This window comes from Anguilla rostrata, chromosome 2 (assembly GCF_018555375.3).
Source record: "Anguilla rostrata isolate EN2019 chromosome 2, ASM1855537v3, whole genome shotgun sequence".
In the NCBI taxonomy this organism is placed as follows: Eukaryota; Metazoa; Chordata; class Actinopteri; order Anguilliformes; family Anguillidae; genus Anguilla; species Anguilla rostrata.
In genome coordinates, this window is record NC_057934.1 from 47,085,232 (window position 1) to 47,110,855 (window position 25,624).

General features: G+C 46.6%; 2 protein-coding genes across 3 annotated transcripts in view; one reads left to right on the forward strand and one right to left on the reverse strand.

Moving 5' to 3' along the window:
• The window catches only part of chtf18 (CTF18, chromosome transmission fidelity factor 18 homolog (S. cerevisiae)), a 30,936-nt gene extending 21,502 nt beyond the window's left edge, over positions 1-9,434 (reverse strand). The window contains exons 1-16 of one of the 2 annotated variants that reach the window (XM_064322621.1): positions 9,154-9,434; positions 8,661-8,891; positions 8,425-8,548; positions 8,136-8,329; positions 7,935-8,023; positions 7,738-7,790; positions 7,481-7,631; positions 7,185-7,400; positions 5,925-6,022; positions 4,858-4,981; positions 4,589-4,740; positions 3,959-4,052; positions 3,587-3,685; positions 3,030-3,160; positions 2,447-2,573; positions 1,940-2,164 (exon numbers count right to left, since the gene is read on the reverse strand). In XM_064322621.1, the coding sequence (XP_064178691.1) occupies positions 1,940-2,164; positions 2,447-2,573; positions 3,030-3,160; positions 3,587-3,685; positions 3,959-4,052; positions 4,589-4,740; positions 4,858-4,981; positions 5,925-6,022; positions 7,185-7,400; positions 7,481-7,631; positions 7,738-7,790; positions 7,935-8,023; positions 8,136-8,329; positions 8,425-8,548; positions 8,661-8,891; positions 9,154-9,241 (2,196 nt within the window). In that variant the 5' untranslated portion in view covers positions 9,242-9,434. Of the gene's footprint in view, positions 1-1,939; positions 2,165-2,446; positions 2,574-3,029; positions 3,161-3,586; positions 3,686-3,958; positions 4,053-4,588; positions 4,741-4,857; positions 4,982-5,924; positions 6,023-7,184; positions 7,401-7,480; positions 7,632-7,737; positions 7,791-7,934; positions 8,028-8,135; positions 8,330-8,424; positions 8,549-8,660; positions 8,892-9,153 lie in introns of both variants that reach the window. The other variant, XM_064322620.1, reaches the window with a different exon arrangement.
• Positions 9,435-11,294: 1,860 nt separating this feature from the next.
• ern2 (endoplasmic reticulum to nucleus signaling 2) lies at positions 11,295-25,351 on the forward strand. Its single transcript, XM_064322624.1, is given in 22 exon segments — positions 11,295-11,667; positions 15,270-15,387; positions 15,485-15,518; positions 15,695-15,767; positions 15,875-15,947; positions 16,057-16,179; positions 16,296-16,397; positions 17,383-17,658; positions 17,960-17,993; positions 18,455-18,627; positions 18,770-18,891; positions 18,982-19,158; positions 19,469-19,688; positions 19,993-20,083; positions 21,102-21,291; positions 21,398-21,497; positions 21,671-21,870; positions 22,007-22,154; positions 22,781-22,908; positions 23,007-23,130; positions 23,254-23,321; positions 24,624-25,351. Coding segments are annotated over 22 exon segments (2,829 nt in total). The 5' UTR covers positions 11,295-11,601; the 3' UTR covers positions 24,813-25,351.
• The last annotated feature ends 273 nt before the right edge of the window (positions 25,352-25,624 follow it).

Genomic DNA, 25,624 nt, shown 5'->3' on the forward strand with positions numbered 1-25,624 from the left:
CCCTTTGACCACTAAAGGTCACTATGAATTTACACTGAGCTTCCAAGAAGACGAGCTCAGGTCAGAGTTTCTGGCTCTCATGAAAGAGTCTTTTCTGGCACTGTTGCTGGTGTGGTAAGCTGCTGAAGAACAGATGGAAAAGAAATCTTCTGATGATGTAACCATGGCAATGGAGCAGAAGAGTGTGGGTGAGTCAGCGAAGCAGGAGGGAGATCAGAGACAGACACGGCTCGGTCAGCTAGCTCAGGTTCACACACAGCTTCAAGACTCAAGAGCTAATAACATGATTTCTCTAGTTAGAGGTGACACCTGCTCAGCAGTGGCCAGCCAGAAGAACTTCACCCTGATGTACGATTTAAATTTAAATGTGACCACACACAGGGCCCTCCAAACCTCCTTCTCATATATGATAGCACATGCTGGGGGGCTGAAGAAGCCAAGACTATCGTGATGGATGTCACAAAAAAAGCGAAGCTGTCTTCCAATATTTTTCACTCAATTTGGAACGGCCAATCATATTCATCAGCACTCATTACCTCAATCACCTCTATCAATGTGGGAGAGCAAATCCAGGTGAGGTCTTTCACACTGCAGTCCACCAGGTGAGCTTGCACAGAGTCAGAGGAAAACACTTCCTGTGCAGCTCTAATAAGCAAACAGTGGTCATGTGATTCACCGATAGGGAGCAATGAATCCCGCCCATCCTGGGTGACCATGCGTGGCCCTGCAGGGCTGCCAGAAAGACCACGGGGCCCATCCATGTGTGACTGTATTTGGGGGTGTCAGGTACCAAATCACACTGCCATTATTAAAAATCTACATTGCTCCATTTTCAATTTGTCTTAAATATATGGCTAAAAAAATCTGTGGTAAAAAAAAGAAAAAGAAATAATAAATCTAACCATCGCACCTAACCATCTGAGCTAGGCAGAGCCCGCTAGTGTCGCATTGTTCTGATTTGGGGGTGTGAAACTCATCAAAACAGTCATTTGATGGTAATGTGTGAACTGAAGCTAGAAACCATAGCCTGCTAATTACAGAATAATTACGAGATAAAATGTGATCATTTGTACTGATTTATCATAAAAGCCATTCTACTGCACGCAGACTCGATTGTATGAAGTAAATTTCACAAAAACCTACTATAATTCAGGCATAATAGATGGGTGAACTGTATAATCAAAGCAAATTGAAGCACAAGACACACTGGCAATGCTTCTACAATTGGCTTAAAAGGAGTCATTTATCCACACTTTTGTTTCTACCAAATGCCATCGTTCCTATTTGCATAGCGCATTCATTATGCTATTCTCAGTGTGAACACACATTTTTTATTATTTCTACCTGTCCCAGTAAAGCAAAAAATGAAGGAAGGGCAGACCGTCTGCTCTTTATTTAACATTTTCTTGTTATTTTAAACGTTTTTTTGTGTCTTCCATTCTGCGCTCCAACATGCCTAAACAAAACAAATGTGTTATTTTTGCAGTAGTAAGTGCTACATGGAGTAATCACACTGTTTAACATGCAATGCTACAAGGTACAACCTGGCCCAAAGCAGACTGTCCAAAATGGCAGCCAGTAGCCTCCAGTAAAGGCAGGCTTAACCCCGTCCCTCTCACCTCATACTGGCTCTTGGGGTAGCAGGCTTAACCCCGCCCCCTCACCTCATACTGGCTCTTGGGGTAGCAGGCTTAACCCCGCCCCCTCACCTCATACTGGCTCTTGGGGTAGCAGGCTTAACCCCGCCCTTCTAAACTCATACTGGTTGTTGGGGTAGCAGGCTTAACCCCACCCCTCTCACCTCATACCGGCTCTTGGGGTAGCAGGCTTAACCCCGCCCCTCTAAACTCATACTGGCTCTTTGGGTAGCAGGCTTAACCCCGCCCTTCTAAACTCATAATGGCTGTTGGGGCAGCAGGCGTAACCCCGCCCCTCTCACCTCATACTGGCTCTTGGGGTAGTTGATGCGGGGGACGCTGGTGGCAGCAAACAGGAGGTGGAAGGCGGCAGGCAGGAAGGGCAGGTATCTCATGAGAGAGAAGTTCTGGCCGTGCATCATGGTCTCACTGAGGATGTCAGAAAAGCCCAGCCACTCCAGGGCCAAGCACACGCCCCTCAGGCTGGGGTCCTTCAGCTTCATGCTGAGAAAGTTATCATACAGCCCCTGCACAGAGGAAAGGGGGGGAGAGAGAAGGGATGAAAGAATAGAACGAGGAGGTGGCACAGAAGAGGACAGAAGGAGGCAATGAGAAAAGCGTGATTCAGGGGGCAGGGGCAGACAAAATGGTAGAGGGGGCATATGGCGAGGGTGGTGAGAGGGAGCCGAAGCGAGGGAAGACAAACAGAGAAAGGGAGGAAGAGTGAGGGAGAGCGTATGGGGAGGAGGCCACCAAGCTGAGGCCGCGTGGCGGAAGACGGCGGTAATGGAGGGGCGGTGCGCGAGTACCTGTGTGAGCTTCTCGTGCTCTCCGCTGGAGGAGGCCAGGTGCAGGATATGCTGCAGCCTGTGCGCCGCTGTGCTGGACTGGCCACCGTGATCCATGCCGGCAAAGAGCTCCTCACCCACACGCTTCCTGCAGCACGACACAAACCCGCCTTTCACTCGCCACCAACAACCTCACAGAGCCCTGCCCTGCAGTGCTCACCCAGGCTTCCACAGAGCATTCGCTTTAAATAGAGACAACAGGAATCAAGAGGAATCCGTTCATGAAGTTCACTCATCTGTGAGAGAGAGTCTTAGGTAATGAGAAAATCAGGTACCTTCACGGAAAGGACTGATGATCTAACAACAGATCAATAAAGTTCAGTCAGTGACGCACGGCCCTGGATGCCCACTGTGTAGCTTCTAATATTACGTGGCAGATGTGAATACAGGGGGATTACAGAACGGTCTTACACAACACAGTGACCTCAAAGCACTTAGAGTAATGCTGATCTGCCTGCAGGTGTGGGAACTCACACACGTCACACACTTACTTTACAGGTGTGTGTGTGCTGGGCCCACTGCAGGCCTGTGTGGGGTCACATACCTCTTGACCCTTGGCAGCTGGAAGATCTCCTGCCACACGGAGAACAGGCCCTTGTTCTGGTCCTTCAGCCCGATGGTCATGGATTGCACCATGCGCTGATCCAGCTGCTTCTGACCTCTGCGGTGCAGGAACTGCGCACAGTTGCAGCACACACACGGGCGTCAGGTGACTGGCGCGGCAGGGGCACACGCCCCGGGAGAGCGCGCCTCTGCCTCGCTCACTTCTCTACTGGCGCTAATTCAGAACGCCAGCGGTTAATTCCTCTGTTGCTCGGCGACTGTCCTTTCCATTTTTACTACGCTCGGCGGGAAGGGCCACGTGTGTACTAAATTTAAACATCAACTGCCCTCAGACAAATGAAAGGCCAACAGGCCACTATTCAATTAACCTTCTTGGCCAGGAGAAAGCCCTCTGAGGGAGAAGGAGGAGTCAGGTGAAGAGAGCTGAGCAGTAATGCAGAACAGCCCCACAGAGAAAAAGGGGGCGGGGGGATGGCCTGAGCGTCCTATCAGGCAGCGGCTCTGGGGCTGAGGGCCAGGGAGAGGGAGGAGCCCCACCTGCAGTGTATTGATGCAGGAGCGGATGTCGTTGTCCGTCTTCTCACACAGGGCCATCAGGGCCCCCGTGTCCACCTTCATGTCTTGACGCCTGGAGATCTGTCCGTCCAGGACGAGAGAGAGAGAGAGAGAGAGAGAGAGAGAGAGGGAGAACACGTGGGTGGTGTTCACAGATATATTTTGGTCATGTGATATTCTTTTTATACGTGTTCATTTTTCTCCACAGTTCGGAAACACCCAATCACATTTCATCAGCACTCGCCGCTCACTGCCGCAGCCTCTGCTACTAATTCTGGAGAGAAGCAAGTGCGTGATGTCAGCCGTCACGCCGCAGGTCATAAGTCAGAGTCTGGGTGCGTGCGCATTATTTACCTCAGCAAGCCTCTGGACCAGGCGGGAGGACTGTGTCGGAGGAAAGGTGAGAAGGAAGGCCTGCTGGCGTAGCTGCCGCAGAGCGGGAACATACCTGCGGGACACAGAGTCAGATCTAAACCTCAAGCCGAAGCTAACATCATAGCCTGCACGCTCTGTATGCATGTGCCCGTATACCAAAACCTGCATCAGCAGCCACTGTTCTACAGGACAGTTGTGACCAATGCATTGTCGCTGCAGTCCTTTTATGCACATTCATGCTCTTTCTACATAACATTTCAATAGTTCAGGCAGAAGGGATTTGTAAATAAACCAAAAAAGGCTTCACTTTGCTACTGTGAGGACACAGGACTAATCTTTTGAACAAAACCAGTTCTTAACTTTACATTTTTTATTTAATACATTCAAATAGAGGGGACAAGTCTGGAATGAAAATTAGGTATGAAAAAAAAAACGCCAAGGACAAGGCCCTGACAGGGATGATTTATAACTGTTCAGTACTTCCAACAAAACACTTTCAATGCCTTTTATTGTCTCTCAGAATAATCCCAGGTGACTCTGAAGGCTGATTCAGACACATGACTGCATTACGATCCGAGCAGACCGTCTCAGGCTCACGGCGCCACCTACAGGTCATTGCAGATACAGATGATGGGTCTCAGCAGCACCGACTCGGTCTTTTTCTTCTTCTTCTTCTTCAGCGAGCCGATTCCCGCCGTCTCTGCGTCCGTCTCACGGCTCTCCTTTCGGTTCAGAGTGGCCAGGAGCACGTTAATGGCGGCCTTGGTCGACGCAAAGAGAGAGAGCGAGCAACAGAGAGATGATTAAATAGAGAAACAGCAGGAATCACAGGACAGTGAAGATACAGGGAACGGAGACTGAACTCCCCCGTGACTCACAGTGGGCGCGCCGTCGATCTCATCGATCACCAAGCAGTTGGGCTTCTCATTGGCTCCCAGCACAGACTTCATCTGTGTGGCCGTGTCGATGCGCTTCTGAAAGAGCTCGGCACTGCGGTCGTCACTGTGGGGCAGAGACAGAAGCGCTGGCAAATATTCACCTTAGAGTTCCTGCTGTACAAATTCCACAGACAATGCAAAGTCAACCAACATGCTTCCACACCAGGCTGCTAAATTTAACTAAACCCAGCACACACTGTGACCCATAAGGAACACCGACACTTTTCTTATTTTATATGAGCGGTCCTATCGCAGTACAAAGTCCGTTTGTTAGACTAGACGGCAAGTATTTTATGTTTCTGTTTAAATTACCATTTAATTACAATGCACTCTTTAATTAATTAATTAAAATACAAATGTAATACTATAATGTTATATATACCACGACACATTATTATGCCCCATATATTTCAAGTATTCATTTCTGATAACATGCTGTTCCCTTAACGGCAAGTTAGGCGGAATGATTTCTTGAATTACATTGATTATTCCATTAACTGGGTCATTAACTTCTTTACAATAATGAAATCTGAACCTGAACAATGCCTGACTACCTCACATGCCGCAGTACAACATTTACATTAAACATGCCTCAATCTCTATTTTGACATGTGAATTAAAGTGGATCTCTGAGATAGTAATCTTTTCTGCCGATTCTTTCACGTGTTCTTGAGTTCCCCTTGTAAGCCTAATATAATCTGAAAGAGGGTTATCTACAGCTGTGCACTACTGAAGACATCTTTGAAACAATTACAGGGATCGGCAAGGCGGAACGCTCCATAAATTGGTTGGCTGTGGGGCCTTAGGTTTATGCACCTCCGACAGATGGGAATAACATTACCGTGATGCCAAAGGAGTCCCATTTTTAAGGTAAGTAATGGGATAAATAACCAAAACTCAAATCAACAGTACATGCATCCACATATATATATATATCACTGCATAATGTACAAATATTCCCAAAATCTGGCAAAAAAATTAAGTAATAAAAAAAAATACAAGCCCACCTGGCATTCATCTCCACCACATTGTACCCAGCGTGTTTGGCAATAATGTGTGCAAGAGTGGTCTTGCCCAGGCCGGGGGGTCCGGATAGCAATGCCACCTGAAAATGCAAATGTGAAACAAGCAATGAATATATCAGTCACAAAGCAGTGAAAAGTGCCCATCTGCATTCCCAACTGAAATACACTATGTCGTACAGACATTTGCTTTGCATCACAGCTTGCATGCCTTTCAGTCACAGTAAAGAGCAAAAACACATTTACAACAAACAAGGTTATAAAAGACAAAGGGGTAAATATATGATGATAAGTTTACTGTATCTCATTAAGCCCAGTCTTAACCAAATAGCATCCAGGCTATAAGTCTGTGTGACTACAATTTTACAATTTAAAGTGTATAGCAGCTTAACAGCAAATACCTTAACAGAAGGCATACTGGGGGAGGAGAGGATATACACATAGAAAGCAGTTTAAACAGGAATGGAAAAAATTCATTTAGTAAAGATTCGATTAAAGAGGGAAACAGAAAGAGATGTGATCACCTTTGCAGAAAGGCAGAGAATCAATACCCCGAGCAGCTCAGGGAATTCGTACTTGGGTTGAGTCAGCTGTCTGTGTTCTGCCCATTCCTCCTCCTCGCTCTTTGAATGCTTTTAACACCTTTGTCTACTCTATTTTTGTTTAGTTTTTCCCCAAAATTTGAAAAATGCAACTGAATTTGTAGGCCCATCCCATCTGTCCTTCGCCTTTTTGAGTGAGCACAGAGTACCTTAAACATCCTTAAAATAAGTGCAGCTCTCTCCTGCTTCTTTTCACTGCCCAGTCTGTCTGCTGAACGAGACGGTCACTACAGCAGAGGACCACACCACTTATGCGTCTAGCCTGCAGGCACCTAATCAACCAGACAAGCTGGTGCTGCATAACGAGGCAGAGTAATCTGCCAAATAAACACCACCAACCCTGGGGTATGTTATGGCAAATTATGCACTGGCAGTCAGAATTAGATTCTGGACCATAGCACACGCAATCTATGAGAATGACAGCTTCAGCTGGACATTACAACTGAAAAACTACAACGAACAGTTAAAAAAAAAAGCATTATAAGCAATCACTTGTATGTGTTTTAGGAGCAAGTTTCGGTTTCAGCTGCGTTTCTTTGGCCAGTTTGAGAGGATTTATTAATATCTTCCAGTAACTTCCAGTATCTAGTAACTTTCTTCGTTTTTGTTCATTTCAGTTTTAATCGTCTCCACAATGACACACCTTGTACTTTGGCCTTTGGTACTGATCCAGCTCAGCTTCGAGGATCTCTTCGGTGATTTGGATTTTGGTCTTGAAGCGTGGGTTCTGCTGGTCCTTCTGCTGAAAGGACAGCTTGTTGTCCGGCTGCGGCGGCTTAGGCTTCTTGGTGGGTTTCTCCCGGCCGAACACCACGGTGTCCCACAGCTTGAGCCACTTCAGCAGGCAGCGGTTGGTGAACTGTGGACGGACACCCAGGGGTTAGAGAGAGGGCTGCCTTACACTGTTCACACGAAGGACACGCTGTCCCGCTAACTCACGTCATCACTGAGCAGCTCGGTGTAATGTCTGGGAGAGAACCTGTCCACCCAGAGCCGTGAGGCAGTGCCATCCTGGTCTTCATCCATCGCTGCCTGCTCGTCTTCTTCTGGCTCCCCGCCATCCAACTCCCCAAACTCCTCATCTATACGACTTGTAGAAAAACAAAGTTAGAAAAAAGATGCAAGCGGGGTGTACTAACAAACTCAATCTATTTGTGATTTGTTTGAGATGCTTTGGAAACGCATGAAACAAGTACCTGTTGAGCATCTCAGTCAACCTCTGTGACTCCTCAACCACCTGCCGATGACGCTGTTAAACGAAACACAGAAAAATACATCATGAATTCACATCTTTGCTAAAGTTCCACAAATATAAACACATATAAGTGTGTGTGTGTGTGTGTGTGTGTATATTCTGGACTCCTTGTGGACACAAGGAGAGGCAGAGCCCTACCCTCTCTGCCACCTGCTCCATTAGCACCTCGATGGGCACAGACAGTAGGCCCAGCGAATAGTGAGAGTTCCGCAGTGCCCTGCTATCCACTGCCTGCAGATGGACACAGAAATATCAGCACACATATACACACTGCTGTGGAAGGGAAAACTCCAATGGTCGCTAGCACATCCTGCATCCTGGATCCTGCTCTCGCCAAACCTACCCTCACTGTGTCCTCGTCCTTCTTGGCCAGGTAGACTCTATTTCCAGAAGAATCTGTGACTGAGATATAATCTCCGGAAGCAGGGGGTCTGCGGAGCACGTGCGGCGTTGCTACGGTAGCTCTCCGGGGAGATGCCTGTAATTCTCCCAGTCCACTGATATCCAAGGTGCTGGCAGGCACAGCTTGAACACTTAGAGAGAGGAAAAAACAATGTCTCAGAGTGTCAGTTCTATAAAATGCACATAGAATGTAGCACCATTTTCAGGTTTGTTGTTCAGTCTCTACCTGTTGCTTGTCGACCTGCTGTAGTCTTCCGGGGAAGATGGAGGAGTAATGTCATGTCCACCATCTGACAAACCAAACTTAAGCTTTTTGGCCACATCCTGCCGACACCTTTTGGATTTTGGACCTATGGACAGAAAATATAAGCCCCAACAGTGAGGCGTAGCAGTTATTGTACAACATTCCAATTCCCACAATAAAACAAAATGCACACTAAGTGGTAATTTCACTGAACTCACTATGAAACGAATCGCTGTCTAGAAAATGCTCTGGGAGCTCACTGTCATCCAGAGCTTCAGGTAGCAGGCTGGCAGGTTTGTGAACAGAGCTTTGCTGAGAAGCAGAACACTCAGGAAGGCTGACTGCACCCTGTTTTTTTAGGATAAGGTCCCCAGAGACGAGAGCATCTTCAAATGACAGTGGCTTCTTGTTCCTTAACTCGGACACCTTTGTTTGCCGAGGAGGTTCGTCTGTAGGGAATCAGGTAGAAACAAGGCACTGAAGACACACATAATATTTGTATCGAAACTGAGGCTTTACTAGCCTATTTCGGGTAGAAAAACTATCAAAACGGTTCACCATCGTCCACAAACTAAAATAGTCCATGCGCCGGCAACTTCAGACATGGTTAACACATTTAAGTAATAAATTCAAAACGTGGCTTTCAACTCGCTTGCTTGCGAGCAAAACCGTGCCTATACATCAACGTTAGCGGGTCGATACCCAACTTACAGTCAATCTCAGCCATGACTTCGAGCTCGTCCGCGAACTGCTGCTCAAATTCATCTTCAATTCCATACATTTCATCATATTCATCCATTCTTGCGATTGGCAGGTTTGCTGTCCGTATGATTTATATACTTTTATTTAAATGTCTTATTTACAGAATTATTCTCGAACTTTCAATTACACCATTTCAACTGTATACGCAGTCGCTGACCAGCAAGCAACATTTCGCGCAAAAAATTTGTGTGCGGTAAAATATTTCCGGGTCATGTTGAGCGTTTAGACCCACCCCTGTGGCCTTCTGATAGGAAATGCTATATGGTTGGTATGGTTTATTGGTTAATGCTGCTGTCTATCATGGTACGACATTGTCAGCAACTCTACATTTGTTTGGCTGTGATAATTTCTCAAACGTCAGTCAGGCGTTTTGTGTGTTTGCGTTATCTGTGAGGCTAGCTACGTTAGGTATCAAAACAAAAATATATATCTATGTTGCAAACTTGGAAAACAATAAAAGAATAGTAACAAAAAATAAAAGGAGCAGAAATTACGAGAATTACTGTTCCGTTCATTTCTGGTCCCTCAATCTGGCAAAAGCGTGGAAGTGCAATACATTTTTCAGTTGTATTTGTTTATTATTATTATTATTATTATAGTATATTTTAAGAACATACACCACAGTAATAACAGACATACTAAATGCTACACAACTTCACAATGTCAACCAAGTTAACAGTGCAGGGAATCATTTTGAATAATAAGCGCCATTATTCAAGAATAAATTGAAAGAGGATGAGCAAAATAAATAAACAAATAAATACTTTTTAAAATAAATTTCCTTTTTCTTTCACCAAGGATTCAGTTCAGTTAGTCATACATAAACACTTCATCCGGTCTGGGTTTAGTGTATTATAAATCTTGTCAACAGAGTTCAAGCCTCTGAACAGCAAGATGTTCTCTATTTTTATCTCAAAGATATTCACAATATATGCCTTTTTAGCCAGTTTATACTGGTTAAGTAAGTGGATTGTTCATTGAAATTTTTCATAAACTCTAAATAAATTGAATTCACATATACCACAATATTGCAGTGTATCAATACATTATGGGTATTTTCCACTTCATTGTAAGTAATATTTATATAAAGTTGGCAATCATACAGTTTTCATCTATATTTACATTTCAAAAGAAGAAGAGTTGCTAAAAGAATAAGGCACAATTGTGAAGAAAGAAGTGCGTGATATGTTCAGTTTTGCCACTGATTGGCCTGTAGTGTTTCCAGGCTCTGTATCATGCCTTGCAAATCTTCACAGTACTTGTGGGTATTATAGGCAGAGCTTCAGAACCAGTGTGAGTTTAAAGTGTAGCCTACACCTTATGAAAATATGGCAGCAGCATCTGAGAGGAGGCAAATTTCACTGGCCTTGTACAGTTCAACCACTCTCAGTGGAGCAACAAAAATAATTCATAAGAAACTTTTAATTTTCACTTTTGTGGATAATTATTCAATTAAACATCGACTTCCTCATTGTAATTTCCATAATTTAATTTAATGCAGGTCAGCCAGAACAATCGCACAATCGCAATCCGTGGCAGTAATAAAAGTTAAATGGCAAACCTACATGCTCAAAGCAGGAGAACCAGCCATAAAAATAGTCGCACGTTTTAAAGAGTTTTGTAAATTCAGCCGATCAAATGACTTCAGTGTTAAACTATAATATTTCTGCACTTGCGCGTTCCATAATGCTGTTTGTAAGCCTTCAATTCAAATTCAAATTAGTATTCCGCTTTTGCTATCTAATTAATAGTCCCTATAAATCTTTAATCAATGTTGTATTTCTAGTATGGTGACCAGGCCAGGGGTCACACATGCGTATTTGAAGGTTGCAAAAAATGAACACGAGAGGACTTCCTCTTTCTGTTGCAATCTCTATTATCATCCTTAAATAGACATTTCCCTCATACAATGTAATGTATAAACATCTGACAGTGTTGTTACACGTGTCTCAAAATGACATCGAGCTCTTTCGAAAAGCCCACCCCACGTCCGTGTTTAGATTGCCCTCCCCCGGATCTGAAACTGTTATTTGCAGCGTTTTCTGTCATTTACACAAGTGGGCTTGTCCTACCGTTTTGACAGTTGTCTGTTTAGCGTGAGTGACATCACTGGTTCCGTCCCAACACGGAAATGAAAGATGGTTGTTGTGATCCCGTGGATTGGTGTGCCGCCTCCTGCGTGGGTAACCGTACCTGCTGTACATGCCAACTTAAAAGTTGTAATGTCGAGTTGAAGAAGGAATTATGCACAGTAATTTGAAATGGATTCCGTACCCAGACGTGTAGTAACAGTTAGATTTCGGTTTTAATGTTGAATATACGATTGCTGATTAGCTACTTTATTAGCTATAGCCTATTTAACATAACGTTATATTACATAAAGGACAAACTTGGAAAATGAAGGACTGGAGACGATTCCTACTGTTACTCCTGTTCACATTTCTCGGTGGAAGCGTTCTTCAGGTAAGGAGGTCTTTATGTATTTAGTTTGACTACCTACTGCGCCCGTGTGGAGCACGAATTATCTTGCTGGCTACAGTAGCGATCAACTAGCGCTGCGTAAAGTCACAGTTCGTCTATTTATGGAGCCGTGAAGGGAGGGATAATATCAAAAGTGCATGGAGCAGTGCAATGTAGTAGCTACCTTGACAGATCGTTTGCTAGCTACTCTGGGTGTCTTGTTGGAAATAACCCATAATGCATAAACTTCGATATAGTTTTAAAACTCTCAACCGTGGCTAGCCATGACGGGTATTAGTGAATGGAAGACATTTCTTTCTGTTTTGCATTTATTTTACTTCACGTCTGCTTTAAATGTAATGGTTTCATGTTTTATGATTCCAGGAAACACACCATTGAAGAATTTTTAAGTATCTTAGGAGGTATAATTGAGTTCCCAGCACTTTCTTGTCCTATGGTGTCATTTATTCCAGGCTTTGACGTTATAGGAATACATTTGGCATATAGCCCATGTTTGTGCAACTGGATGCATACAGAAGCTATTGGAGGGAAGTACTTCTCACAACAGAAGTTGCAACTTTCTGGTTGTAGGTCTGCCTTAACATCTACACTGTTGTCCTCTCCACTATGCAGTGTGAAAGAACATTTCACAGTTCTCCCACTTTCTCTGGTACGGAAAGCATTTTGCAGAATTGACCCCACATCATGCGGATTCAAAATCCAATGAAATGGTTGAGTCAGTGGGCCTGTCATGTTCGTTGCACGTTCATTGCTATCACTCTGAAGGCGTTGATACTGCTTCAAACCTCTCTTTGCAACGGTTGGTTGCTGGCCTTGCAGTCCTTTTAGCAGGAGGCTTTGTGAATGGGAGGGATGCTGGAATCATGGCTGCCTGGCAACAGACAACAGGGCTTTGTCACACTTTCTTTTGTGGCAGTGAGCATTAGTGAATGCTTTTGTCACCTGTGTGTGTATGTTGTGCATGTGTGTGTAAAAGAGGTGTTGTGTTCTGTGTGATTTAAATCTTGCCACAAAAGGCAGCTGTGTAACTGTGATATTTTCGCTCAAATAATTCAAATGCGCCTCTATGTCTGCAGGTAATTTCCCCTAAACTTATATAAAATTCCATCATTCATTCATAGTGTGTCTGCTTTTAATTGATCTGTGGAAAGATCAAATTCATTTTGGCCTCGTTTTATCAAAGGTTAGGCTACAATCTTGATAAGAGCCGTGCACTCCTTCTCTGGTTGCTTAAACTGGTTGCGTAAACAAATGAAAAAGGTGGTGCACAGAAACACTACCACCAAGCTACACTCCATATAGGTTTTGTACATACATACTTTCATTAGCTGTAGGTGTAGCTGACAGTTGGACTTCTTTGGGGGGTAATGAAGCAGCTTGTTGACGAAGAGAGTTAAGTTTGGAACCAAAAAAAAAAAATTCTAATGTGTTATACAGGATGGGGTGAAGCTGAGCTGCGACTGTGTTTGCCAAAAGCACACCCTGTGCTGTGTGCTGTGTACTGTCCAAATGCTGGACTGATATTGCCACCCCTTGGTAAGTAAATATGGGTGCGGTAACTTCCAGGGGTTACAGGCTATATTAGACATTCGGCTGTGATGTTGCTTCAGCCACTTTGGCTTTGGCATGGACACTGGCTCTCTAGCATGTGTCATGTGCTCAACTCCATTTTACATATTAGCATAATACTCACACCAGACTGACCAGGGCTGGTTTTATTTCAGCGCCTGTGTACTTGCACGTCTCCAATGAGCAAGCCGTTGTTATAAGAGGAAGTGAGGGCTCACCCATCCAGGATGGGTCACTCGGATTAAAGAGGGGAGGTCATTTATAACTTTTCCTAGTTTGCTTACTGGTTACTCCTTGAAAGCGCATTCCTAAAGTTACAATCCAGCGCTGGCAGAAGGCCTGTATCTGAGCAGCTGGTCCTGCTGTCAGGACAGCCAGTCAGTCACACTCAGCCAGCTGAACTGTTGGATGGGCAGCTGTCTTTTTCTGAAATATGTAGTAATCTCTCTCTCTCTCTCTCTCTCTCCCTCTCTCTGTTACTAAATATCTCACGCCCCCTCTCTCTCAGCACATTTAGGCTGTCTTGTGTGAGTGTGGTAATGTGGTGCAGTATGTAAATAAAAGACTTAGCGATGATGGGTCTGTATGTAGATGGCGTGAGCAGGACTGTCAAACTGAGAGTACTAAGGTCTTGTATTGATCTCATATGAGCACCATCTCCCCTTCTTACACTTCCCTTACTGCATGCTGCACATGGTCAATAGCAGGTAAAAGCTAAATTAAGAGTATTTGACTTCTGGACTGGTCGGAACAATAGGCTGTTAAGAAACAATGTCAGTTAAATATCTGATGTGGTTTACACACTTCTTATCATAGGTGTCTCATGCATGCTTTAACATCTATTGTTCAGAGGTATATTGGAAATGGAATTCCACTTAGCCTGAAGGATTAATTCTTTGTGACATAAATGGAATGCAGCCAAAGGTGTGCCCAACCGCAAACTTTTTCTGTTTTTGGCGGCACCAGACAGCGAGGAAATTTCTCATTCTGTTAATAAAATAGATTAAATAAATCTTTGATTGATAATGGTTTCTTTTGGCGTGTAACATTCCTGTGTTATCACACATTAAATATTGAATTAAATGTAATTTGTTCTTCTTGAGGATTGGAATAGCGTCACCAATGCTGGAGCTGCTAGATGAGTTACGCATTTTCTAGGTCAGGTGTGTTACAGTCAATGTTTGACACACATTTTTCAGTTGAAGGATGAAAGCGATAAAGTGCACCTGTGTGTACTGGCCTTCACTGTGAGTTTAGACTAGGGTGCTAATTGGCCACTCCCAGCCCAGGGGGGAGGGAGATAACGGGCCTGAGATCCAGGATATCCTGCTCACTGTACGCACGCTGCCAGTAACGGCTGCGCACGTAGCAGCATGCCTCGGTTTTCCACCACGAGAGGCTCGGTCTGGCCTGGTCATTCCAGACACAACTGTCTGATGACATGGTGACCTCTCATCTGGTGCTATTGTACAGCACAGCGTGGCCCAGCTGGTTCTGAGGGGTGTGATTATAATCGATTGGTGTCTGAGATATTCCCCTCTGCATGGAGTTCTGCAGCCTCTGGTTCTATTTCAACAGTGTTCTGAATTCCCCACAGTTACATAAGCCATTTCTTTCAGTGTGAACTCAGAATGTAACTGTTGTCTAAATCTCACACTCTAAGAGCAGAAAGTGACTCTCCAGTTTAGCTGGAAATGTGAGGAGCGTTGTGATGGAAGAGGCATTTGAATACTTCAGGCAGCCAGAGGCGATGCAGCCGAATTGGAGGTTTTTACTTCAGACGGCCGAGTTGAGAATTTCTGTTCAGAACTGGCACTTCCTCTTTGTCGCTGCTCCTCAGAGTTGCTCGACGGGCGAGACCAGGTTGTGCTCTGAGCTGTCGGAGACAGCAAATATTTGTTCAGGCAGCAGAAGTTCAATAATGTGATATTGAGATGAAGTCATGCTTTGTCTTCAGCACTCACAGATCTCTTCTCCCCCCTCCGTCCTCCCTCCCTCCCTCCCTCTCTCCCCAGTGTCAGGCGGGCAGCTCGGTGACCCTGCCTGAGTCTCTGCTCTTTGTGTCCACTCTGGACGGCAGCCTGCACGCGGTCAGCAAGCAGTCTGGGGACATTAAGTGGACGCTGAAGGAAGGTGAGCTCATGGGCCAGGGACATTCTCAGTTGTGTAAAACAGTTAGCATCAACCCATCACTCTCTCTCATTTTGGGATTGTCTCATCTCTGTTTCAGACCCCATCATTCAAGTGCCTGTCTACCTGACTGAGTAAGTGTTTCTGCGCCGGGATGCTAGCACAGCAGCTATGGCATGCCCAGCTGAAAGAGCTCTCAAGGCCTTGATGTTCATAGCAGTATTGGCAGTATTAACTTGCGATACATTGATAACAGCAGCAGCAGTTGTGTGGGCTGTTGTCTGATGGGAACGATCTGTACTCTGTCCAGACCAGGGTTCCTCCCAGACCCCAATGATGGCAGTCTCTATGTGCTGGGGGGCAAGAACAAGGAGGGTCTGATGGTGAGTGGTACCTGGTGCTACATGGCAGCGTGGGGGAGGGGGGTCCTGAGGTGGTCTCAGGGGAGGAGAGAAGCTCATTGTGACCTGCACCTGCTCTCTCTGTGCAGAAACTGCCCTTCACTATTCCAGAGCTGGTACAGTCCTCTCCCTGCAGGAGTTCAGATGGAGTTCTCTACACCGGTGGGTATACCTAGGCACCTTTCTGTGTGTCCTTCTGTGTGTTTAGAGTATTGGTGCGCATAAATGTGTATGTTTATGAATGCGTGTGTGTGTGTGTGTGCGTGTACAGGGAAGAAGCAGGACACATGGTTTGTGGTGGACCCTCAGACGGGAGAGAAACAGAGCAGTCTGACCACCGGCTCTTCAGAGTCCATCTGCCCCTCTGCACCTCTACTCTACATTGGGCGCACAGGTCAGCCCTCCTCTCTGCCACTGCTCTCCATCTCTCAGCCATCAGTGTGTGACGTCCTCCTGCCCCCCCCCCCCCCGTGTCCTGACCGTCAGTGTGTGTCTGCCCCCGCTCCACAGAGTACATGATCACCATGTACGACACCAAGACGCGGGAGCTGCGCTGGAACGCCACCTACAACGACTACTCTGCCCCTCTGTACGACGACAAATACGACTACAGTACGTTCTGAGGGACTTCAGCCCGCACAGTGTGGTTAGGGTGTTAGCCCCGTGCTTTAGCTGTGTTGCATGGGGTGTGTGAGTTTTTGGGTGGGATTTTGGAAGGGTTAGGATCTCAGTGTGGATCTCAGTGACTAAGCAGTGGTTGAAGCAGCAGTTGCTAACTGTGGCGTTTGCTGAAGGAAGTGTCATGTGTAACTGACCTCGCAGTGGTTTGAGGGGCTGATTGGCAGTGATGATAAGGGAGCAAGGGAGTGCCAAGTTTCAGAGGTGCAATTCTATCCTAAAGTATGTGTATGTGCTTGTGTGTGTGTTTGTGTGTATGGCTGCTTGTGTGTGTGTGTGTATACGTGTGAATGTTTGTGCATGTGTGCGTATGTGTGTGCGTGTTTGTGTGTTTACGTGTGTGCTGTGTGTGTGTGTCGTGTGTGCTGCGTGTGTGCATATGTATATGTGTGTGTGTGCATATGTACATGTGTGTGCTGTGTGTGTGCATATGTACATGTGTGTGCTGTTTGTGTGTGTATATGTATATGTGTGTGCTGTTTGTGTGTGCATATGTATATGTGTGTGATGTGTGTGTGTGCATATGTATATGTGTGCGCTGTGTGTGTGTGCATATGTATATGTGTGCGCTGTGTGTGTGTGCATATGTGCATGTGTGCTGTTTGTGTGTGCATATGTACGTGTGTGCTGTTTGTGTGTGCATATGTACATGTGTGTGCTGTTTGTGTGTGTATATGTACATGTGTGCTGTTTGTGTGTTTATATGTGCATGTGTGCTGTTTGTGTGTGCATATGTACGTGTGTGCTGTTTGTGTGTGTATATGTGCATGTGTGCTGTTTGTGTGTGCATATATACGTGTGTGCTGTTTGTGTGTGTATATGTGCATGTGTGCTGTTTGTGTGTGCATATGTACATGTGTGTGCTGTGTGTGTGTGTGTGTGCATATGTACATGTGTGTGCTGTGTGTGTTGGGAGCAGAGATGGCGCACTTCACGTCCAGCGGGGACGGGCTGGTGGTGACTGTGGACAGGGAGACGGGGGACGTGCTGTGGATGCAGAACTACGGCTCGCCAGTAGTGGGCGTGTACCTGTGGACGCAGGACAGCCTGCGGCGAGCTCCCCACATCAACCTGGCCATGGAGACCCTGCGCTACCTCACCTTCTCCTCCCACAACGTTCACACCATGAAGTGGAGCTACCAGTTCGTCAAGGAGCAGGCCAGCGCCAAGACACAGCTTGTGTAAGACACACTGAGTCAGACAGGGGCAGTGGGACACTAAATGTGTCCCTGAACCATATCTATAACTGTCAAAATGATAAATGATAAGTATCATTAACCGCCTATTATTTAGTCTGTCATTAAGATTATTATTACTGTAGCATTTGCAGTGTGAGTGGTACATTATAAACATACCATTTATGTTATTGAAAAAAATATGACAAAAATAATAACAGTAATATGATTGATTTTACACTCTTTTTAGTTTGATGAAATACTTATTTTGGTAAATCAGATGCAATGTGCTCATGGCCTGAGTCTCTCTGTCGCTGGCAGCTGTGTATGTGGGGAAGATGGATTTTCATGCTAAGTCCTAGCCAGGAGGTCACGAGAGGTGGGGCTCAGCTCTGTCCTCTCTGTCTCGCCAGCCCTCTCTCTGTACTTGGGACGATGACCTTCCCCCATTCTCTGCCTCCTCGTCACTCTCCCCCTCGCTCTCGTCTCTCGTGGTAGTGTGCTCTCTCTCTCTCCTGTCTCTCCTGTCTCCCTCCCCTCTCTCTCCTTCCCTCTCTCTCTCTCCTGTCTCTCCTGTCCTCCTCCCCCTCTTCTCTCTCTGTCTCTCCTGCCTCCTCTCCCTCTCCTCTCCCTCTCTCTCTCTCTCTCTCTGTCTCTCCTGTCCCCCCCTCTCTCTCTCTCTCTCGCTCTCTCTCTCCTGTCCCCCCCATCTCTCTCTCTTCGCACTCTTTAGCTGTCTTCTGTGAGTGTGACGTTGTGGTAAAGAGCAGTCTGAGTGAGGGTTCTGTATGTAGAGGCTGTGAGCAGCGCTGTCAGACTGAGCTTTTCTTCGCCGCAGCCACGCGGGCTGACGCTGGCCAGGATTGAGGGGCCAACGACAGAGGAGGTGACGGTGAGGGACACGGCCGAGTGCGAGATCACTCCCAGCACAGACGTCAAGTACCCCCCAGGCACCACGCAGAGCCTGCACAACCATTGGCTGCTGATTGGTATGCCCCTCCCCACCCCCCCACCCCCTCAGGGAGACGCTGCTCATTAAAAGAGGGGGAATTTAAGAAATAAAATGAGAAATTTCTCTGTGTAACAGGGCCAGTGGATGTGAAGCGCTCACTGTATGTGTATGTGTCCCAGGTCACCATGAGATACCCCCTGTGGCGCACACCACTATGCTGCGGGAATTCCCTGAGAGCCTTCAACGTTCCGGGGATGCTGTGATCCCGCCCCGGGCCTCACCACGCCCACCATACCACCCTGTAAGCCCCCCCCCCCTAATTATTTAGATCTTGACGAGAATCATCATCACATTCACCTAATCCGTGACCGATGCGTGTGTCGCTCCTCAGTTCGTGGCAGGGAGTAAGACCCGGGAGCCCCTGCCTGTCAAACAGGATGCCCCGCCTGTGGCCACGCCCCCTCTGATGGCCATCCTGCCTGAGAGCCTGACCCAGGACCCTCTCACCCTGGTCGTGCTCACCCTGCTGCTGGGCGGCTGGCTGGCCTTTGTGTTCACGTACCCTCGGGTGAGTGTGTGTGTGTGTGTGTGTGTGTGTGTGTGTGAGAGAGACGTGTACAGCACCTGTATGATCTGTGTTTGTGTTATCAACGTGTGTCTGTGTGTATGTTTGTGTGAAATTGTGTGTGTTAACATGAATTGTGCGTGAATGTCATCAGTGTGTGTGTTTTTTTGTATGTTTCTGTGAGGGATGTGTGTGTGTTACCTGTGTGTGTTATCAGTGTGTGTGTGTGTGTGTGAGTGAGAGAGAGATAGACATGTGTGTTACCTGTATAACCTGTGTGTGTGTGTGTGTGTGTGTGTGTGTGTTCCTGCAGCGCATGGCCCATCAGGAGAAGGTGCAGAGGCAGCAGCTGGAGGAAGCTCTGGAGTCCAGGCTGCAGAGGCTGCAGACTCAGCAGAGCGTGCCCCCCCCCTCTGACTCTGGGCCCCCCCGAAGCAGCAGTGACTCTGTCAGAGATGGCGTCTCCAATGGCTCCCCACCTCAGGGGCCCCCACAAACTGCAGAGCCCCTACACACTACAGATGAGAGGAGAGGTGTGTCTGTCAGTCACTGTACCTGTCCGTGTGTGAGTCTGTCAGTCACTGTACCTGTCTGTGCGTTAGTCTGTCAGTCACTCCACCTGACTGTGAGTCTGTCAGTCACTGCACCTGTCTGTGTGTGAGTGTGTCAGTCACTGCACCTGTCTGTGCGCGAGTCTGTCAGTCACTGCACCTGCCTGTATCTGTCAGTCACTGCACCTGCCTGTGTCTGTCAGTCACTGCACCTGTCTGTGTGTGAGTCTGTCAATCAGTGCACCTGCCCATTTGTGATGTCACAGTGGTGGTCTCTATGCTGCAGATGGACAGCCACAGGAAGTGGAAGTGGGGAAGATCTCTTTCGATCCTGCTGAGGTGCTCGGACATGGGGCAGAAGGCACTTTCGTCTTTAGGTCAGCCCTGCTGAGGCGGCATAAGCCTGCATTTTCTGTGTGTGTGGAGGTGTACTTTGTGTCAGTAACTTCTTGTCACAGCGATGCTGTGTGTTAACCAAAATGTGAGCATCCTTTCATTTCATATTCTGCTTTGTGTAAATTACACGGAGTGTGTTGTGTCAGTCAGAATACACTTGGGTGACAGCCTTTTTATGCGTGGTCGATTGAATTTCCATTCTCGTACAGTTGTGTTTTTCAGATTGTTTGTGCATATCTGTCAGTCAAGTAGTGAGTCTGTGTCTTAGGTTGTTTATGTATCTGTTTGGCAGTCAGGTTTTCAGTCTGTGTTTGGGTGTTCATGTATCTCTCTGTGAGGTTGTGAGTGTGTCTTTGGGTGTGTGTATCTGTCTGTGAGGTTGTGAGTGTGTGTTTGGGTGTGTGTATCTGTCTGTGAGTTGGTGAGTGTGTGTGTGAGTGTGTATCTGTCTGTGAGTTTGTGAGTGTGTGTTTGGGTGTGTATCTGTCTGTGAGGTTGTGAGTGTGTTTGGGTGTGCGTATCTGTCTGTGAGGTTGTGAGTGTGTTTGGGTGTGTGTATCTGTCTGTGAGTTTGTGAGAGTGTGTCTGTCTGTGAGGTTGTGAGTGTGTATCTGTCTGGGAGGTTGTGAGTGTGTTTGGGTGTGTGTATCTATCTGTGAGGTTGTGAGTGTGTTTGGGTGTGTGCATTTGTCTGTGAGGTTGTGAGTGTGTTTGGGTGTGTGTATTTGTCTGTGAGGTTGTGAGTGTGTTTGGGTGTGTGTATCTGTCTGTGAGGTTGTGAGTGTGTTTGAGTGTGTGTATTTGTCTGTGAGGTTGTGAGTGTATTTGAGTGTGTATTTGTCTGTGAGGTTGTGAGTGTGTTTGAGTGTGTATTTGTCTGTGAGGTTGTAAGTGTGTTTGGGTGTGTGTATCTATCTGTGAGGTTGTGTGTGTCAGTTTGTGAGTGTGTTTCTGTCTGTGAGGTGTGATGCAGTGAGGTTATTCAGCGTCTCTACACAGGGGCTGTTTTGATGGCCGCCGGGTGGCTGTGAAGCGGATCCTGCCGGAGTGCTTCGACTTCGCCGAGCGGGAGGTGCAGCTTCTGCGCGAGTCCGACGAGCACCCCAACGTCATCCGCTACTTCTGCACCGAGCGCGACCGCCAGTTCATCTACATCGCCATCGAGCTGTGCGCTGCCACGCTTCAGCAGGTGAGGCGGGGCTAAGCTCGCACCATAACGCTGACGCACGCTAGCCTCCTCCTCCTTCCCGCTCCTGTTTGTGTGCTCATTGTGAGGTCCTGTCTGTGATCTGCAGTTTGTTGAGGACCCAGAGTGCCCACACTCCAGCCTGGACCCCGTGACCCTCTTACAGCAGACCATGTGCGGCCTGAGTCACCTGCACTCTCTAAATATTGGTGAGCTGCATTCCTGGGTGTGGGGTAATAGGTGTTCCGTCGAGTCTGCCCATTTACTTCACACTGATTTCATTGGGACACATTCCAATCCGGACTCACTTGCAGTGAGCATGCAGTAGGTTTGGGTGAACACTGCCCTGGTCCTCAGCTGCTGGTTTGGTTTTCTCCCATAGTGCACCGGGACCTGAAGCCTCGGAACATCCTGCTGTCCATGCCGGGGCCACGGGGCCGGGTGCGGGCGCTGATCTCTGATTTCGGCCTGTGTAAGAAGCTCCCGGCGGGGCGGCACAGCTTCAGCCTGCGCTCAGGGATCCCCGGCACGGAGGGCTGGATCGCCCCGGAGGTGCTCCTGGACCCGCCCAAGGACAACCCGGTGAGGGGGCGGGGCCGTGACACGCAGACAGGCAGGCAGGGGCCGCCCGTCGCTGTGAGCTCAGACACTCCTAAGAAATGCATTTCCAGGCAACAGAGAGTGTGGTGCTGACTGATATGGCTTGTGTTTCCTGCAGACCAGTGCGGTGGACATCTTTTCTGCAGGATGTGTTTTCTACTATGTGGTCTCTAGGGGGCAGCATCCGTTTGGAGATACCATTCGGCGGCAGGCCAATATCCTGTCAGGAGCTTACAACCTTGAGCACTTCATGGATGACCTGCACGGTGAGGGAGATTTACCATTCTTCCCTAATTCTTCTTTGCGTGTGAGCATGACTGAGAACTAGAAATGAGATGTAACTCTGTGTTGGCTTATTTATATAGAATGTGTTCTGCAGACAACTAATGAGAATAATCATAAAATTCATCATCACCTTAAGTGGAATAATAATGGTAATCAAGTTAGAAATTAATCAAACTTAATTATATCCTTTATGTGTTTAAAGAGGGATTACATCCATTGTTTCTCATTGATAGGCATTGTAATTATAGACCATTCATGTATACAAATCTGAATGGTATAGTGAGACCACATAGCCAATTAAATGTAAAACTGGCCCATAAATCATCAGTCTCATTTAATATTACTGACAGAACTGGTCTTTAATACCTAATCCCAGGGACTGAGCAGGAAACATGCCCCCTGGTGGCCCAAATCCCAACTACAATTCATAATTTTTTTTTAAATTGCAATAAAAACATGGACCACTGGAATTAAATCATTTTCTCTTTATATGTTTTGATTCTGCCTTTATGTTCACCTTCCAAAATAAATGCCCTCTAGTTGCCTAATGGAGTTAGCCCAAGGGAACACGTTAGCATGTGTCACCATGTCGCTCTGTCTGTGTCAGATGACGTGATTGCGAGGGACCTGATTGAGAGTATGATCAGTGAGGACCCGCAGTCTCGCCCATCGACAGCCTGCGTTCTTAAGCATCCCTTCTTCTGGAGCCCCGAGAAGCAGCTGCAGTTCTTTCAGGTGTGTGATCCGCTCTGCGTGACGAGGCCGCGGGCGCCTGTGCTGCTGTGTGTGTGTGTGTGTGTGTGTGGTGAGCTCTGCGTGTCTCTGTGTCGCAGGATGTGAGTGACCGGATAGAGAAAGAGCCACCAGACAGCCCCATTGTGGTGAGTCTGGAGACAGCGGGCAGAGCGGTGGTCAGGACCAACTGGAGGATGCACATCTCTGTCCCTCTGCAGACAGGTGGGTACAGTGGCACAGCGCGGCACAGGGGCGTGGGCGGGCGGGCGGGCAGGGGCTCAGCCGGGCGGGTTGGGGCACAGCCGGGTAGGCAGGGCCGATCTCATATCCTCTCTGTCCCCACAGACCTTCGGAAGTTCCGCACCTACAAAGGCAACTCAGTCCGGGACCTGCTGAGGGCCATGAGGAATAAGGTCAGTCGGGTAATTTCACACGCATGCTCATTTATTAGCAGTGGAATATACGATCGTCCCAGTACAAGAGTATTAGACCCTAAGGAACCCATTATCCAGGCAGTCGTTCAGTATTGTGACTTCAAAATAAGGATTCTAACAATAGTTACAATAAGCAACAAGCACATGAATTTGAAGTGTCCAAAAAAGTAAATAAACCCATAAATTATGTTCCAAATGCTTACACTCTCCTGTAACATAGCAAAAACAAAAAGTACAGGTTATATTTCAAGAATATGTTTTATTTAGCCACAGTAGTGGAAAAGCAGTCCACTTCATGTATACCTTTTGTAGTCACCATTTCCAGTGTTGCTAATAGATGGTGCACACAGCACCACTGAAAACTGTGAAAGGGGCAGTTCACCCAGAAATGAAAATAAAGTATGTTTCCACTTACCCACTTACCTATCCATCCAGATAGTTTCGCTGAGAGTCTTCAAGATTTGACAAGTTTTCTAGAAGCAGTTCACCGTGATACAACAAACCTCTATAGACCCATATTTCTGTGGCACTCAATTCGCCATAAATGTATACTTGAAAAACTTGTCTCTTTGCAAATATAATGCAATGGTTACTCACGAACATCCAGTAGTTCCCATTTTTGGAACGACTTCTACTGAAGTACGCCAACCGTGTATTTCAGCGAAGTTTCACACAGGAGGACTACTATGCAACTTGAGTGGCGGTGACGTGACATTGGTGGAATTATTAGTTTCAAAAGCAACTTCTTAGCCGCTTACTTCATTAAAGCACATAACAGTTACAAAATGCATGGTTGAGATTAACAGGTGTCATTTATGTCATGAAAACAAAACATGAAAGTCGCTTAGACTTATGTTAATTACACAGCTTATTTTCTGCATAGGCCTAAATCGAAAACCCTCTGGGAAAGAAAGCATTGGAATTCTGCAGAGGGAACCTACGGCTCAAAAATGCTAACTCACTTCCGAGGTTTATGGTTTAGGTTTACTCTATGGCATACTTCAGTAGAAGTAGTAGTTCTTGATGATACCGAGCACAAATTAAGCTCTGTGGATGTTCATAACTGTCACATTATATTTGGAAAGATGTTGCTGATGGGTTTTTCTAATGTCCATTTTTGGCACATTGAGCACCAGAAAAAATTTGGGTCTGTAGAGTCTCAGTCTCAGCAAAACTATCTGGATGGATCGATAGTACTCCAGGTATGTGGAAACATACTTTTATTTCATTTTTGGATGAACTGGGACACAACCTAATGTGTTTTATTATTGTGTCGAACAGAAGCACCATTACCACGAGCTGCCTGCAGAAGTGCAGGAGACACTTGGGGAGGTCCCAGAAGGTTTTGTGCAATACTTCACCTCACGCTTCCCTCGCCTGCTGCTACACACACACAGTGCCATGAGCTCCTGTGCCCACGAGCGACTCTTCCACCCCTACTACCCTCCTCCAGACCCTGAGCCCCACTAAGGAGCAGCATGGGCAGCCCCTGGGGGGACGGACACTACAGATCCCCCTAAAACCAAGACTACCCCATCACACTCCATGATGAGGGAACGGCGCCGCCCGTCTGCTCTAACTCAACTCTCCCTCTGTGAAAACCCAAACCATTGGACGTCAGTGGATGGACTGACTCGCACTGTGAACATGGTTACACACACTGGAGATAGCCCAGTCAAAGGGGCACATGAAGAGTTGCACTAAGCTGTTACTGTCCTTTGAAGACGCCAGAGCCAAAAGTGTCTCCTGGAGAATGCATCCGTTTTGTAAATTATTTTTGAAAAGTATTGTATTTTTAAAGTATTTTTATCAATGGAACGATGGAATCACTGTTTTTAAAACTTTCATTTATCTAACAGAATATTCAGCCAGATGAGGATAGGAATGATTTTTACACTGGCTAGGGTGAGCAATGAAGCCTGTAATGATCCTTAAGCCTGAGAACGTCCAATAGAGGCGTGTGTGTATATGGCTGAATACGTTACAAGAAAAAAATCTTTCCCACTTTCCTAATGTGTCAGACAACTATTTCTTACACCTAAGCAACCACCACGTAAAGAACTGAAATGCTGTCATTTTAAGTTCGGGCACCCCTCTATGCATTTCAGCCAGCCAACTGGTTTACCTCAAAATTGGAGGTAATGTAATATGCTGGTTAGCTTATCCAAGTCTGTGAGCATGTGCTTTTTAAGTAATGTGGTCCTATTAATGTACTTGTTTCACGGCTTATAAACACAAGTTGAGATACCAGTTGGCTACTGCCACCATTCGTCTAGAAAATA